This window comes from Arvicanthis niloticus, chromosome 29 (assembly GCF_011762505.2).
Source record: "Arvicanthis niloticus isolate mArvNil1 chromosome 29, mArvNil1.pat.X, whole genome shotgun sequence".
NCBI lineage: Eukaryota > Metazoa > Chordata > Mammalia > Rodentia > Muridae > Arvicanthis > Arvicanthis niloticus.
The window spans coordinates 16,809,092-16,824,333 of NC_133437.1; the positions used below are offsets into that span (position 1 = coordinate 16,809,092).

Here is a 15,242-nt window from a genome sequence, read left to right on the forward strand (position 1 = left end):
GTCTTGTCTTCACCTGTATCTAGTTTGTTCTCTCTCTGCAACCTGTCTCTGTACAACTCTTTCAGTCAAATGGCCCTCTCTCCTCTTCTTCCTCTGCACTGCTCTCTTAAGTAGCCCGTTTTCTCTCTGTTCTCATGAGAGTTGGGCATATTCTATTCTGTCAAATCTTTCTCTGATTTGTCACTTTGCCTCTCAATTAGACATCACTTTCAAACACGGCTGCTTCCACTTTATCTTCCTCGTCTGGGCTTAAAGGAATATACTAAGGGTGTGCCTTATTCCAGCTAGAGAGACTAAAGCTGTGTGCTAAAGGGTTGTTTGTATTTCAGCCAGATAAGCCACATTGCTGGATTAAATACAATCTTTCTAAAACTCACCACCTACAAAACTCTCTGATCTTCAGATGATTCTGTAACTCAGACCTTGTCAGTCCAGACTCCTATACATCAGACTCCTATACACAGCTACCCATCACAGCCAAGTGAGGAGGTTTGCTGGGCATTCATTCACCCACAAATGGTTAGGGTTATCTTAATAATACTACAAGCTTTTCAAATCCTACTCACTAAAGGTTTTTATTTTTATTTATGTATGTGTGCCATGTGGGTACAGAAGTCTGCAGAGGCTGGCAGAGGGTGTTGGGTCCCCTGGATGGAGTTACAGGCTGCTTTGTGCTACCTGACATAGGCTCTGGGAGCCAAACATGGGTCCTCTGAAAGAACAGCAGCAAATGGTCTTAACTGCTGCGTTCTCTCCAGGCCCGAGATAACTTCATACTGAGGTATGATTCAAAGATGGGGTGAATTTGCCACTAAATCGAGGTTTGAATGGCGGTGGACACTGGAGCTGTGGTAATCCATTCTGCATGCCATCAATTCCAGACATTGTAGCTTTCTTCATGGCCAAATGCCATAAAAGGCACATCCCCTGTGACAGACATTGGAGGGGAATGACCCTCATTCCTGCTCACATGGTCAATTCTTGCAAGACAGTATTTTACAAGATGCTTTGATTACTGATGACTTTCAGATAAGCCTCTTTCCTAATATAAAGCATAATGAAATTGAATACGCAGGTACCGGCTCTGTTACCGTCCTCTTCTTTCAGAGTACTGGTGGAGAAAGGCACTTTCAGTTTGCCATTCTGTGGTATGATAGTTACATGTGAAACATTCCTTTATAAAAGCTGAATTTATATATACAGTAGTTTAAACTTTCTGATATATTACCATAAAAGAGCTCATTTTGATCCAAAGATCTCATGATCCTTAGCACTTTTGTTTCTCTACATTAACCCAGTATTTAACATGAAAATAAATTAACTTTTAGCATGGTAAAAAATAAATAAATAAAAACAAATGTCCTAAAGGTCCTCAAGGAGCAATCTTAGCCACTAGCACAATGTCCTTTTAGTCTATTCTAGAAACACATAAGGTCTAAAATTTCTTTTCAGTTTGGATAAGGTATAAGAAGAGGTAGTTGTGGCCTTTTAAATAGGTATGTTCACTCCCTTCAGACTCATGTGTGAATGCTTGGCCCATGGGGAGTGGCACCATTAGGAGGTGTGGCCTTGTTGGAGTGGATGTGGCCTTGTTGGAGGAAGTGTGTCAGTATAAGGATGGGTTTTGAGATATCCTATGTTCAAGGGGCTTTGAAATGTCCTATGCTCAAGCTATGCTCTGTATGACGCACAGTCTCCTCTTGCTGCCTGAGGATCAAGATGTAGAACTCTCAGCTCCTTCTCCAGCACCAAGTCTGCATGCACACTGCCATGCTTCCCACCATGATGGTAATGGACTAAGCCTCTGAAACTGTAAGCCAGCTCCAATGTAATGTTTTCCTTTATTAGAGTTGCTGTGGTCACACTGACTCTTCACAACAATAAAGCCCTAAGACAGTAGTCACAGACAGAGGCGCGTGTCTTAACGTTCTCCCTGAGCGTGAATTCTGTAGCGAGACGAGCACGTTGGTACAAGTACCTCTTGAAATCCAGCTTGATGCCCTTGTTGCTCTTCACGACCTCAGCCAGCCACTCCTGCAGAGTGTTGTCACTGCTTGTCTCAGGAGGATGGGCCATGATTGGCTCGGATCCGTCACTAGGAAGAAGGACATCAGCCTCTATCATGTGAGCAGCACCTGCCCAAGTAAGAGCTCACGTTACTGCGAACAAAGACGGACCGTCAGGAGCAGCGCCTCGGTGCCCATGTGAGAAAGAAGAGACACCGAGCAACTGCAGAATGTCAGGCACTGTACGTGGCCCATGCACTATCCTTACTCGGCTCCTCAGCCGTTACCCTGCCTACAATTCTTTTCTAACATCTAGCAAAGTGAACATAGAAAGGGAAGGGAAGTTGATTAAGTATTTGTTGGTAATAAAAATAGTATATTTGAACAAAGAGTCCCCCTCAACAGTCAGCAAAGACCGACTAGCAGAACCAGTGCAGGTGAATATGAAGACATAAGTTAGCTTGTACAGGGCTTTCAGGTCACTAAGATGGTTTGAAGCCTCCAAAAATAGCACCCATCCTTCACATGGATGCTAAGAAAGTGGCGGTTGAGCCGACGAGTGTCAGACTATTACCTGTATCACCCTGACGCTAGGACAAAGGGCTCAGCTTAGTTGAGAGTGAAATGAGCCTGATAATTTCTAACTGCAGCAACCATCCCTGGGCTAAATTTTGGAACAGAGTCTGTTTCAAGAGCCAAGTGCTAGCAAGAACATTCACACAGCTGATCCCACCATCCAGGGGAATCTCACACTCCCTGCTCTACTGACTCTGGCACACTGGCTCCCAACCCAGCCAAATCACAGCTCAAGGCATTTTCCTTGGATTTCAGAAAATGTACCCAGTTAATACATTACCCAAAGAAAATTGAAGTAGTCAGGTATGGTACCTCATGTCTAGAATCCCAGCACTTGGAGGGCTGAGGCAGGAGGATCACAAGTTTGAGGCCAGCCTGGATTACATATCAAAGAGTGTTTTAAAAATAAAATGAAATGAAATAAAATAAGAAAATCTTTTTTGTAGAAGCCACTTACTCTTCAGCGCCTCACTCATCTGAGACTTGTGGTTGGCTGCGTGGTACCAGAGGATCTCAGCACCATCTTCTGCCATGATCTGGCTGTTCCTCAAAAAATATTTCAGTATATTTTCACTCCAGGATCCTAAAATAACAATATTTACGTGAAAAGAATATTGGTTTTGATGGGGGATATTTTTAAGGTAGATAACATGATGCTGAGAGAAACAATGGCAAGAAATAGTTTCTACCTGAGGTAAATAAACATACCCATCATCTCGTGGATAGCCGTTTTTAAGCTTTGGGGTGTGTGTGTGTGTGTGTATACACGCGCGTGTGCGTGCGTGCGCACATGCGCGGGTGTATGGATGAAGAGCAGCTAAAATCTCATTACTATAAGTCCTTTAAACATTTTCATTACCCCTCGTCTTCACAGACACTCCACTTCTAGATCCACCCATCCCATGCATCTGCTCACTATCCTTTGACCAACACTTCCTTGTCTCTCCTGTGAATAGCCAATGCTGCTGTACTTCTATATAGTTGAAAATTTTCAAGCTCTACAAGTAACAAGATCATGCCCTATTTTTTCCTTCTGTGGTTGGCTTATTTCACTAAGTACAGTGATATTTTCTAGGCTCATGTGTGTAGCTTCTAGCAACGGCTTGGTTAGAGTGGAATACTATTCTACTGTTAACACAAACCACATCTTCTCTATCCATTAGTCTGTCATTGTAGTTTTGGGTGGCTTCCATGCCTTGGCTATTATGAATGTTCACAGACATTCATTTACAAGGTAGTGGTTTTCTTCCCATGGGTATGTGCTGGAATGAATATATATATATATATATATATATATATATATATATATATATGAATGATACAATGAGGGAGAAAAACCAAGCAATTGAGATAGAAAAAATAGATTTATGAAACAGAACATGTAATGTGATGTGTACATATAATCGCACATCATGCTATAATTATTAGTCATACAGTATGGTCTGGAGATCAGAGAGGAAAGCCCATGTAGGGGATTACAGAATTGCTAAAAATTAGACACTCAAGAGCAGAAATTCTAGATTCTGTCCCCCAAGAACCGAGGTCCTCTGCATAGAGCCGCAGCAGTATGAGATCACTAAAGGTGGTTCCCTCTCCTCCATGGTGTATCTGCCTTCAGACCATGACTCTCTGAGCGGTTCTCTCTCCTCCATGGTGTATCTGCCTTCAAACCATGACTCTCTGAGTGGTTCTCTCTCCTCCATGGTGTATCTGCCTTCAGACCCTGACTCTCTGGGCAGTTGAGCACTTGAATTCAAGGCAGCAGTCTTAGACTCAGCTGGTGCACACACAGATACAAGTAACGCATACAACCACTGGTTGCTTATGGCATACCAGGTTTCTCTAAGTCTTGTTATTCAGTGCTGCGCCTAACTTCCTTGTGTGCAAAATATTCTGTCCTCTTCCAACTGTTGGCTTATATCTGCCTGGAAACAGTTAAAAGCCTAAAAAATACTATCACACATTGTCAAGAAAATATTAGGAAAAGTAGGGAGTTTGAGAGATGGCTCTGTGGTTAACAGCACTGGCTGCTCTTTCAGAGGACCCAGGTTTGATTCCCAGCACCACCACAAATGCTCATCACCTTCTGTTAAGTCCAGTTCCAGGGAATCAACTCCCTCTTCTAGCCTCCATGGGCATTGCATGCCTGTGAAGAATAGACTTACATGAAAGCAAACACATATATATCAGGATAATAACTCTTTGGTCAGAAAATAGTGCTTCTTTCATTTTGAACCACCTCAGTTCATTTCAATCCAATTGTATGCATCTCTCATAAACATGGCATTATTTTTAAGATTTATTTATTTTCTATGTCTGGGTGTTTTGTCCACCATGTCTGTGCCTATTGTCTGCAGAGACCAGGATTCAGCGTTGGATTCTGGAACTGGAGTCATGGACAGCTGTGAGCTACCAAATGGGTGCTGGGAACTAAACCCAGGTACTCTGCAAGTGGCTGTAACCACTGAGCAATCTTTCCCACCTCAGCATGTTGGTAGTTTACATACCAAATTATAAACCACTCCTTTAGTCAGGAAATAGACTCAATAAGATAATGCCTGACATCTTGAACAAGCACTCTCCATAAAGGAAGGAGAGTTGGCTGAACACTGCCCCCAGCAGTGCTGGCTCCCAGCACAGGGCCCTGTTCACATATGCAAAAGTTTGCATGGTCGTTTTTAAATATTCATTTCAGTACATTAATTCTTAGTAGTGACAAATACCAAGGAGGAAAACAATCAAATCAGAGTATACATTCATGATAAAAAAAAAAAAAAAACCATAAAGGTTGTGGCTTTGGACACATGAATCACACATCTCAGCAGCTCAGGGTAGGAAGATTGTAAATTCAAAACTGGCCTAGACAGCGGGACGTAAGATCCTGCCTAAAATAAGGTAAGAAGGGACAGATAGACAGAGACCAAATGACTTATAAAATTGGTCCTTCTTTCCTGGCTAGGTGTTAGAACCTAGGCATTCATAAACAGCACACATTAGGTTTTGCCATTGCGCCTTTCTGCTGTCTTTACATTGCACCCAGAGGTTTTATAAAGGCACCTTACAAATAGTAACTACACGATGATGCAGGACTTGTAAGCATGCCAAATACATTTTTCTTATGTAGACTGCTGTTCTGTACACTTAGCGAGTTATAATGGAGTTATGTCCAGGTAAGCTAATTGTTGGGTTAAAATATCCTAATTCAAAATATATTCAACATACCTACAGGACTTTTATCTTATTCAAAGTTGAAGGCAAGGCAGGGAGTTGGGCCTGTCATAGGGCTTTTGAAACTTCAAAGCTTGCTCCCAATGACAGCCCCCAAGGCCAGGCCTCTCAAATCTTCCCAAACCTCTCCACCAACTACAGACCAAGCACTGGAACATAGATGCCTATGGGGACCATTCTCATTCAAACCACCACAAAGAATACCTGTCCTTAGATTAAGAAACTGTAGTTCTATGGATGTATTGCATACATAGATAAGCTCATTTGGGAGAAGACATTCCATTCGAGAGATGTAATGCATTGTCTAATAGCAGAAGAGTGAGACTTCAAATGTTTGTTAACATACATAGGGTCCATTCTATGGCACTTAAAATGAATAAGGCAGCTAGCTAGGTACAGTAGAATTTCAGAGATGGGAGTGGGGAGAGCATTAGAGCAATGGCGTTCCCATAGCAGGAGGGGTAATGGAGACCTGTGCATACGTTACACAGCAAGAAAGAAAGTAAGCCTGCTAGTCAGACACCTTCAGCATCTTGGTGAACTTGTGCTTTCTCTTTTAGATTCCATGAAAGTGAGGGCACAGGTATTTAAATTCCAAATAGAATTTAGGGTTGCTAATCAGAAATAGGAGGACATTTATATGAGTGTATAAATTTTAATAACAAGGTCCTTATAAGTCTACAGGGAGAAAGGCCGGCAAAAGTTGAGGTGATGTAGTGAGAAGAACTCAACCAATTATTTCTGGCTTGAGAGGTGCAGGAAGAGACCCTGTGAGCCTAAGGGGCCACTGTCATCCACACCTCCCAGAGAAAGGCAGAACCACTGTCATTCACACCTCACAGAGAAAGGCAGGACCACTGTCATCCACACCTCCCAGAGAAAGGCAGGCCTGTTAACATGGAGCTTTTAGCCCTCTGAGATCTGATTCAGACAAGGAAACTGAAAACAGCTGCAGGGTGGTGGCTGTGTTTCCTGTTAGAATACCCCTTTCCTAGTTAGCTGTCCATAAGCACCAGGGCTTTCTCTACACTTGTGCACTAAGGAGGGGTATGCATCCCCCAAAGAGCCGGTGCCATTATGTTACAGTGTGGCACACCAGTGTGTGCTTGTGCATGTGGAGACCAGAGGGCAATCACAGATGTCATCCTTTGGGAGCCTTCACCTCGTGTTTTGAGAAAGAGAGGCTTGCTGACCCGGAGCTTACCAAGAAGACAACTCTTGAGTGACTTGCTATCTACTTCCATGGATCCACATGCTCCCATCTCCCCCAATTGCCCTCGTGTATCAGAGTCCCTGGTTTTCACACCCGTTGTATGGATGAAACTCTGCTTTGCAAATGAGCTCTGTCTCCAGTCCCTCCATCGTGATTCTGACACCTACCTCTCCCTTTTTTGTGGGCCTCATGGGAAGGAATACCTAAGAAATTGATACTGAATTGGTCCACTATGGATTGGGAGGGGAAAGTCTCACCTCATCCCATAAATATGCACTATAAACATTTACAGAAACTTTCTTAAAACCCACAGAACAAAACCAGAGGGAGGCCTCCAACCTTGAGACAGCTCACTCCATTCCCTCTTTGGAGTTTTATAAATATAAGAACGAACAAAAAGAGACAAGAAGTTGGAGAGAGGTTTGGTCAGAGCTGGGGCAGAGGCAAAGATGAATTGATCAAAATACATTGTTTAAAATCTTCAAAGGGTTAATGCAAAAATATATATTTAATGTGTATGTTTGTGTGTGTTAAAAAGCAGATGGTAGGGGGCTGCAGAGGTGGCCCATCGGTTAGGGGCACTGTCTGCTCTTCCAGAGGTCCTGAGTTCAATTGCCCAGCAACCACATGGTGGCTCACAACCATCTGTAATGGGATCTGATGCCCTCTTGTGGTGTGTCTGAAGACAGCTGCAGTGTACTCATATAAATAAAATAAATAAATAAAATCTTTAAAAAAAAATGTGGAAGGTTAAGAAAAAAAAAAGGTAATATAAATGGTATGTGTGTAAGACCTTTCTGGAAGGCTCCACCCAGGAACGTGCAGCAGAAGCCTGAGGGGGAAATGGGTTGGTGATTGGGAACCATTTTGAGCTTTTAATATCAAAAATGAATTTTCATTTTGTATTTAAACAATCGATTTACCCTCAATTGTTCCTACCTTTGTCACACGGAGATACTGACTCCCGCTTCTGTAAAATCAGCCACCACTTGAACACTCCACACCCGCAGACACTGGCATTTACAACTCCAATAACAGAACAGGGAAAGGAGTAGGTAGGCGGCGCCCGCTGAACCCTCCACACTTACCCGGTCCCCCAGCACATACTGCCATGGTGACAGACAGACGCCGCAGTCTACGCAGGTGCACAGGGTTGGCGCACACGGGGGTTGTCACCGTCGCGGAAGCCAGATGACCTGACCGGAACCTCTGCACCGGTAATGTAAGAGGTGCGCATGCGCACTGCTGGGCCTGGAGGGAGAGAAGGGGGAGGGATGGAGGGGAGAAGGTGGAAAGAGGGAGTGGGACTGCAGGGCAAGTTTCTCACAATGCAGAGGTTCAGTTCTGTTGCTGAGCTGCTACTTCTAGGGTACTGCGGGCTGCAAAGCGAGAATACATTACCTGACAGCACAAACGGAAGTGGTTCTCGCCCAGCCCTTCAGAGGGTAAGATTTTAAATCACTCGGACTTGAGTGGCAATTATTTTAGCCTTAACCAGGACTCCATAGTCTTCTGAATTTCCTCCAGCCCAGCCAGAAAACACTATAGCCCTATTGCTTTATGGTCTTGAGTTTTCTACCTGTATCTTCACATTTAAACTTACTTCTTCACAAAAAGCGTAAATCACACACCTCACCTCAAGAGTTTATTACTGGATCAAGTATGAGTGATAATCATCCTAGAACACCGAATCTGTTGCCCCAAACACTGCATAGTTTAGTGGAATTTTCGCTGTTTAAGAAAGTTATATATCATGGAATTTTTCAAATGCTTTGGTGGAAATATCAGGAAATATCAGGTATGCAGTTTACAGCAAAGTGAGGGCAGGTCTCAGTTGCTACCCGACGGTTCTTAGGTTTTAGGCTGGCGGTGGGCTAACACATTCCAAAGGTTTCACCTAGTCACAAGGACATTAGGTCAAGTGAGCAGTGCTTCCCCGCCACCCCCGCCCGCCCGCCCCTAAGACAGGGTTTCTCTGTATAGCCCTGCTGTCCTGGAACTCACTCTGTAGACCAGGCTGGCCTCGAACTCAGAAATCCTCCTGCCTCTGCCTCCCAAGTGCTGGGATTAAAGGTGTGCGCCACCACCACCCGGCGAGCAGTGCTATTAAGAAGAGCTAAAAACAGCACAAGATGATATGATGCTTCTGGCTTCAACATTCTAACACTCTACACATTGGAAGTTCTGACCACTAGCCTTGTTAGTAATGAAATTGTTATAATCAAAGTACTCCTAAGAATACAGGCAGGATTTCTAATGGATTTTTGTTCCTTTCTGCAATGAAGATGCTTTTTACCAATGGCTGGGTAAAAATGTTCAGACAGAAGCAATGAACCTTTATAATCCTAAATATAAAGGTACGTAACCCAAGTAATTTAATATGGTCCGACTACACAATGCTACATTTTATATAAGAAATGTCACTATGAAAATGGTGTGGATGGCCCTGGAAAAATTAAAAACCATTACTCACTGTGTATGTAAAGGTGCTGACTGCAATGTTAACTCATAAAGGCAAGACACAAAACCAACCTAAGCTCCACCAACAGATGAATAGATAAACGCAGCACAGGCCTATGATAAAGTTCAGGGTTCATACAGATCCCATCATTTGTAACAAGGATGAAACTGTCAGAAGTTAGGTGAAGGAGGACAGACGCAGGAAGACCAAGGCTGCCTGACTTCACGTCTATGCTCACCTAAGAATGCTGACCTGGACAAAAACTGACGATGGTGGTTGCTGGGCTGAAGGCAGAGTTGGTGGTGGAAAGGGAGACACCGGGGAGATGTCAGGACACACCGTTTCAGGTGGGAGAAATGAACTCAAGTGTCTTCTCACACAACATAATTACAGCAATCCCAATGTGTTGTGTACTTTAAGAAATGGAGAGGAGCCAGGCAGTGGTGGCGCACACCTTTACTCCCAGCACTTGGGAGGCAGAGGCAGAGGCAGGTGGATTTCTGAGTTCGAGGCCAGCCTGGTCTACAGAGTGAGGACAGCCAGGGCTACACAGAGAAACCCTGTCTCGAAAAATAAAAATACAAAAAAAAAAAAAAAAAAAATGGAGAGGAATAAGGTCATTGCTGCTATTACCTCTGAATCTTGGGCTGGCACACAAGATACCTGTTGGGGGTTTGTGGTGGAATAACAGGGTAGATCTGTGCAGGTGGGGTCTGCACAATATTTAGGATCATAAAGGTTCCATTGCTTCTGTCCCAACATTTACAACTCAGCCATAGGTAAAAAGCATCTTCATTGCAGAAAGGAACAGAAAATTAACACTGCTAAATTTGCATATCTCTTTTTGCTGAATTGTGCATAGCTTGAGTCAAACACTTTAAAGTCACCTAACAAAATATTAAACCTAGAATGAGTCAGAAGTTTGTTTTACTTCAAGAAAGTCTTTTAACACTTGAACCATATTAAAATTATTCTTTCTATTAAGAAACTTCTATGAAACAACACAGAAACCTAGGTTGTCAGGAACCTACACAACTGTCAAAATAAGACTTTTATCGTTCAATCATAAGGTGTGGTCTTCAGTCTCTCTACAACGTTCTTGGCGTTTCAGACTTCCAGGTCAAAATGCCCACTGTACTGCAAGCTGCTCCTGAGGTGGACATGGGCATCCTCCAGTCAGTTTCCCACACTCACTCTGTCATTTCTCCACTGCAGCAGTTAAAGCGCTCCTGTATGTTAACTGTCTGTTCCACATCTAGCTCCAAAAAGAAGTAACTTACAATTCAACTGATGCAACCTGATAATGGTCCTCTTTTACACATAGCATACACAGGCACACAGCGCATTCAATAGACGCATAAAGCAAGATTATAGTCCACCTCATATTTCAAAATCCAGAAAAACTGAGTTGCATTAAAATCTTAAGACCATAAACAGATCATTGTAGACTGATTACAAAGAACCAGCCAATTTCTTTACTAAAATTTCAAATAAAGTGCCAGTGTGAACAAAGACTATGATCAAGCAAGTGTCTGCATTCAGAAAAATCCATCTTCAAAGAATGCTGTAAAATGTGCCTCTAACATTTTAAACTAGAATTCCAGTTTTTACTGGTTGTAGACACTATGAAAACAAATCAAAGTTACTTTACCACAGAAGATCCTTCCACTGTTTGGTAAGTTCAATACTCATAAATTGTGTAGTTATACAAAGTATACAATACACTGAAAAAGAAACAAACTATGTAAACAAAATGAGCTTGATATGCAATCATCTTTATATCACATCATTTGTCAGTCATATGTTGCCATTTTATTTTCTATCTGTAACATTTCACATTACTTGTGGGTATTCTCCTCACATATGTCTTTGGCTGGTCCAAGTGTGATTCAGAGGAGACTCACGCGACTGGATCTGTAAGTTGCAATGCTTTATAAATAATCCTTTTTACACAGAGCTATTTAGTGTGGCTTTCTTGATAGATACAATGAGTGTTTTTAATACAAAAAAATATACTTCACATAAAAAAAGGCATTAAAACAATGATTACATTTTATATAAGTTAAATGACACAGTTTTTTTCTTTTCTGTTGTTTGAATTAAACAAGAAAGCTCTATCACAACCTTTAACTTTATGTTAAGTTAAATATTCCATTATAAAAAATAACTAGCATAGAAAGAATTTAAAATATGCAAAAGTAATAAGTGTGTTGAAATTTACACTTCATACATTGATGTCAGTCAAGAAATTCCTAAGGATTAACATGGAAATAAAAGAAACCTGATTTAGGCTTCATTTATTGCTACACAATGACTACTTCATGGGTCATCTGGCCTGTTGTCATCTGAAGAGTGTTAAATATAGTGGTGTGCTTTGTAAGGAAGGAAAAGAGAATGCACTGTGATACAAAAATATTACCTATTTATGTATTAGCAAAGATTTATAAAACACATTCCAAATCATATGTTGCTATGGAAACAACAGACTTAAATAGAGAAGCACAAAGTCCTGAAGCACCCGCAATTATTTTAATCAGAAAAAATGATATATTTATATATATGCATATATATATATAATTTGAGAAGAAATAAAGGCAAAATTCTAATTTTAATCAAACAGAGTTTGCATGTAATCATGGAGGTAGGTCTCCATTCCATTTATACAAATAAGTTATCAGCTTTATTCACAGAATTATAAGTCTAGAATCTTGAAACTGGTCTTTGTTACTGAAACACATTTTTCAACAGACTTCAAAACCAGTATTCTCATTAGCATACACAGAAAACAGGCATCTCCTTCATTAAAATCATATATAAAGAGGTATAACTAAGTGCAGATACTTTGGCTTAACATTTAAGTTACACAGTAAATACTATAAATTTTAAGTTAGAAGAAATGTTTCTTTCTTCTTAGTTCTTGAAAATATAAAAATGGTGATTCCTTAAATTTTCCAGTAAATATTGTGCTAATGATTTTTAAAAATCATTCCTACCTAAAAGGCAAAATTATATATTTCAATTATCAAACATTTAGTGTTTGTGGCATTTCAGTTTTAGTGCTGGGATTCATTTTAACAGATCAGTTTGCAACATACAGCACAGTACATTCTTTCACTCAGAAAGGTTTTCTAAAATAAAAAATGCTAACTCTATCTCTAGTGGCACACTGGAGCTGGAGGTCCCACCGTGGATCACAGGGATCAGAGCGCTATCGAGATCATTTAGGTAATGCTGAGGCAGAAGTTGGCCTTCACAGCCTGCCTGAAATTCAACCTGGAAAAAAAAAGAAATCCTGGTAAGGTAACCCTAGAAAATTAGCCCTCTTGTGTTGCTTGGCAGACGAATATGTAGCATTTTTGAATATTCAGCTTAAGGCTATTAGTAAAATAATATTATTTTCAAAAATATATTCTCCCATATCTTTTATCTCTTTGTTACATAAATTATAACATTATAAACATTGTCACTGCTTTATATTTTAGATTTTCTTTCAACTAAATACATATGTAAATAAGGTCTGAAGCTTTTTAAAAATAATTAACAATGTGACTTAATTTCAATTAAAAATGAATTGAAAAATCAACTTACTGTGTTCCAAACTGTTGTAGTAGTGTTTTGTGTGAGCTGTATGTGTCAAGTTGTGTGTATGTGTGCATGTGTGTATGCAGTTGTGCAGCTGCATTCTCCTGTGTGCACAAGTCAATTCCAGAGGTCTGACTTCAGGTGTCACTAAGGTTTCCACTAAGGCTCCACTTTACTTAGACAGTGACTCTCACTGTTTGCAGCTACACTGAAAACAGCAAGCCCCAAGGTGGTCTTGTTTCTGTCCTCACAGAAGCAGGGTTACAGGCATACACGGTCATACCCAGCTTTGACACAGTTAACATAGGTCTGGTGGTCTACACTCAAGTCTTCGCACTTGCACAGCAAGGACTTTACCTGCTGAGCCTCCTCACAAGCCCTGCAGTGTTACTTGCCGTTAAGATTTAATATTACTGATGAAGTTTATATTTTACACATTTAATGATAAGAAAATGATTGGTTGCTTGCACAACCAATACTCATGGCGAGTTTCCTTGAAAGGCTCTTACAATGAAGTAATGAAAACAAAACGCCTCTTCTCAGTAGGAAGCATAAGTAGAACACATCTTGCAGGAGAAGCAAACTAGTAAGTGAACTCATATTTAGAAAACCAATTCTAATGAAGAATCTGCCTTGAAAATCTATATTTGATGTCAGAAGTTACAAAATATACCCAGCAAATATTCACTAGACATTCCGGGAAGATAAATAGCTTTTCTAAGGAAGATCACTGTTAATCGGACAAACACTGTTAAGAAGAGATGCATATTAAGGTAACACTGTACACCCTACTGTGCTGAGGCATGCTTGGCTTTGTAAGGGATGGAATAACACGGTTCCTGACCCCAGAACGAGACAGCAGGGCATGGGCATAAAAGAATGGTGATGGTTGTTGCTACAGGCTTAAGACTCATTGTATAATTATGCACATATTTTCCTGCTACTCCCTTGAGGAAGGTCCTCTCTGCCAAGGCTAATGACTCCAGGATAATCAGAGACAGCAAGAGTCCAGGAGGTGAGGGTGTGTCTGTGTCTCAGCAAAATGGTAAATGCTTGACTTTTAAGACAGCTCTTAAGGCTGTGGGAAAGAATGCTGAAAACATAATTAAAAATATATAATTTCTCAACTATGCAAAATATAAGGATGCAGTATGAATTGTATAAGGAGTTTCAAAGATCTACAGCAACAGCAGCGGCTGCACTAAGAGCCAGCCAGCCAGTCAGAAAGATCCTAAGAAAGGAGATAAAGAGACTTAGGGAGTGGTGGTCTCAAGGCGAGATCCTGCCAGCTAAGTTTTTTGTTTATGCTTACAAAGGCAGGCAGGGGCTGGAGAGATGGCTCAGTGGTTAAAAGCACTGACTGCTCTTCCAGAGGTCCTGAGTTCAATTCCCAGGAACCACATGGTGGCTCACAACCATCTGCAATGGATATCCAAAGCCCTCTTCTGGTGTGTCTGAAGACAGCAACAGTGTACCCACATACATGAAATAAATAAATAAATCTTTAAAAAAACAAAACAACAACAACAAAAGCAAACAAAGGCAGGCAGATTCCAAAATTCAGGGTCAGCCTGGAAGAGAAGGAGTTTGGAATTTAGGTCCAGGTCCAGGAACGGTTGGTAATTTCAGGGTGGGGTCCCACCCAGCTATCTTACTGTCTGTGCTAGTCTTGCAGTCTCTTTCTAAAAAACAAGGGGCTGGAGTCATGGAATAATCAAAAGGGAACCTGGAGTAGTGACTGAATGATATGTAAATAAAAGACTGGGCTTTTGATCTACAAGAGCTATCTAGAGAATTTTTAGAACAGCAAGAGAAAGCTGTCTTGAGCCGAACAAAGGTGGGGAGGGAAGTAAGGAGGGAGGAAGAGAGGGAGCTCAATCTGGAAAGCTACCTCGAGCAGAACATAGGCCATCAGAACATAGCTTGTAACTCCATTTGATGTGTTGCTCCCAGACACTCCTTCTCTCAGGGACCCCTCTCCAAGTCAAGGCTTGTCCTTGGCATTATTGCAACTATCCAACTATCAAAGTTCAAAAGTTCAGTTTGGCTTGAGATGCAGCATAGTAGTAGAACACTTGCCTAGCATACACAAGGTCCTGGATTTGATTAAATGCTGCTAAACTACAAATATGTGAATAAGACCTGTCTCAGAAATCGCTGACAGAAGGCAGGCTTG

The 15,242-nt window shown here is 41.3% G+C and overlaps 2 protein-coding genes across 4 annotated transcripts in view; both read right to left on the reverse strand.

Moving 5' to 3' along the window:
• Fam151b (family with sequence similarity 151 member B) overlaps window positions 1-8,255 on the reverse strand; it is a 31,143-nt gene extending 22,888 nt beyond the window's left edge. For both annotated transcript variants that reach the window (XM_076927139.1, XM_076927138.1), the window contains exons 1-3: window positions 8,112-8,255; window positions 3,040-3,165; window positions 1,979-2,135 (exon numbers count right to left, since the gene is read on the reverse strand). In XM_076927139.1, coding sequence (XP_076783254.1) covers window positions 1,979-2,135; window positions 3,040-3,165; window positions 8,112-8,136 — 308 coding nt within the window. In that variant the 5' untranslated portion in view covers window positions 8,137-8,255. The remainder of the gene's footprint in view (window positions 1-1,978; window positions 2,136-3,039; window positions 3,166-8,111) is intronic.
• A 3,138-nt stretch (window positions 8,256-11,393) lies between these two features.
• Zfyve16 (zinc finger FYVE-type containing 16) overlaps window positions 11,394-15,242 on the reverse strand; it is a 40,998-nt gene continuing 37,149 nt past the window's right edge. The window contains exon 18 of one of the 2 annotated variants that reach the window (XM_076927140.1): window positions 11,394-12,757. In XM_076927140.1, the coding sequence (XP_076783255.1) occupies window positions 12,596-12,757 (162 nt within the window). In that variant the 3' untranslated portion in view covers window positions 11,394-12,595. The remainder of the gene's footprint in view (window positions 12,758-15,242) is intronic. The other variant, XM_076927141.1, reaches the window with a different exon arrangement.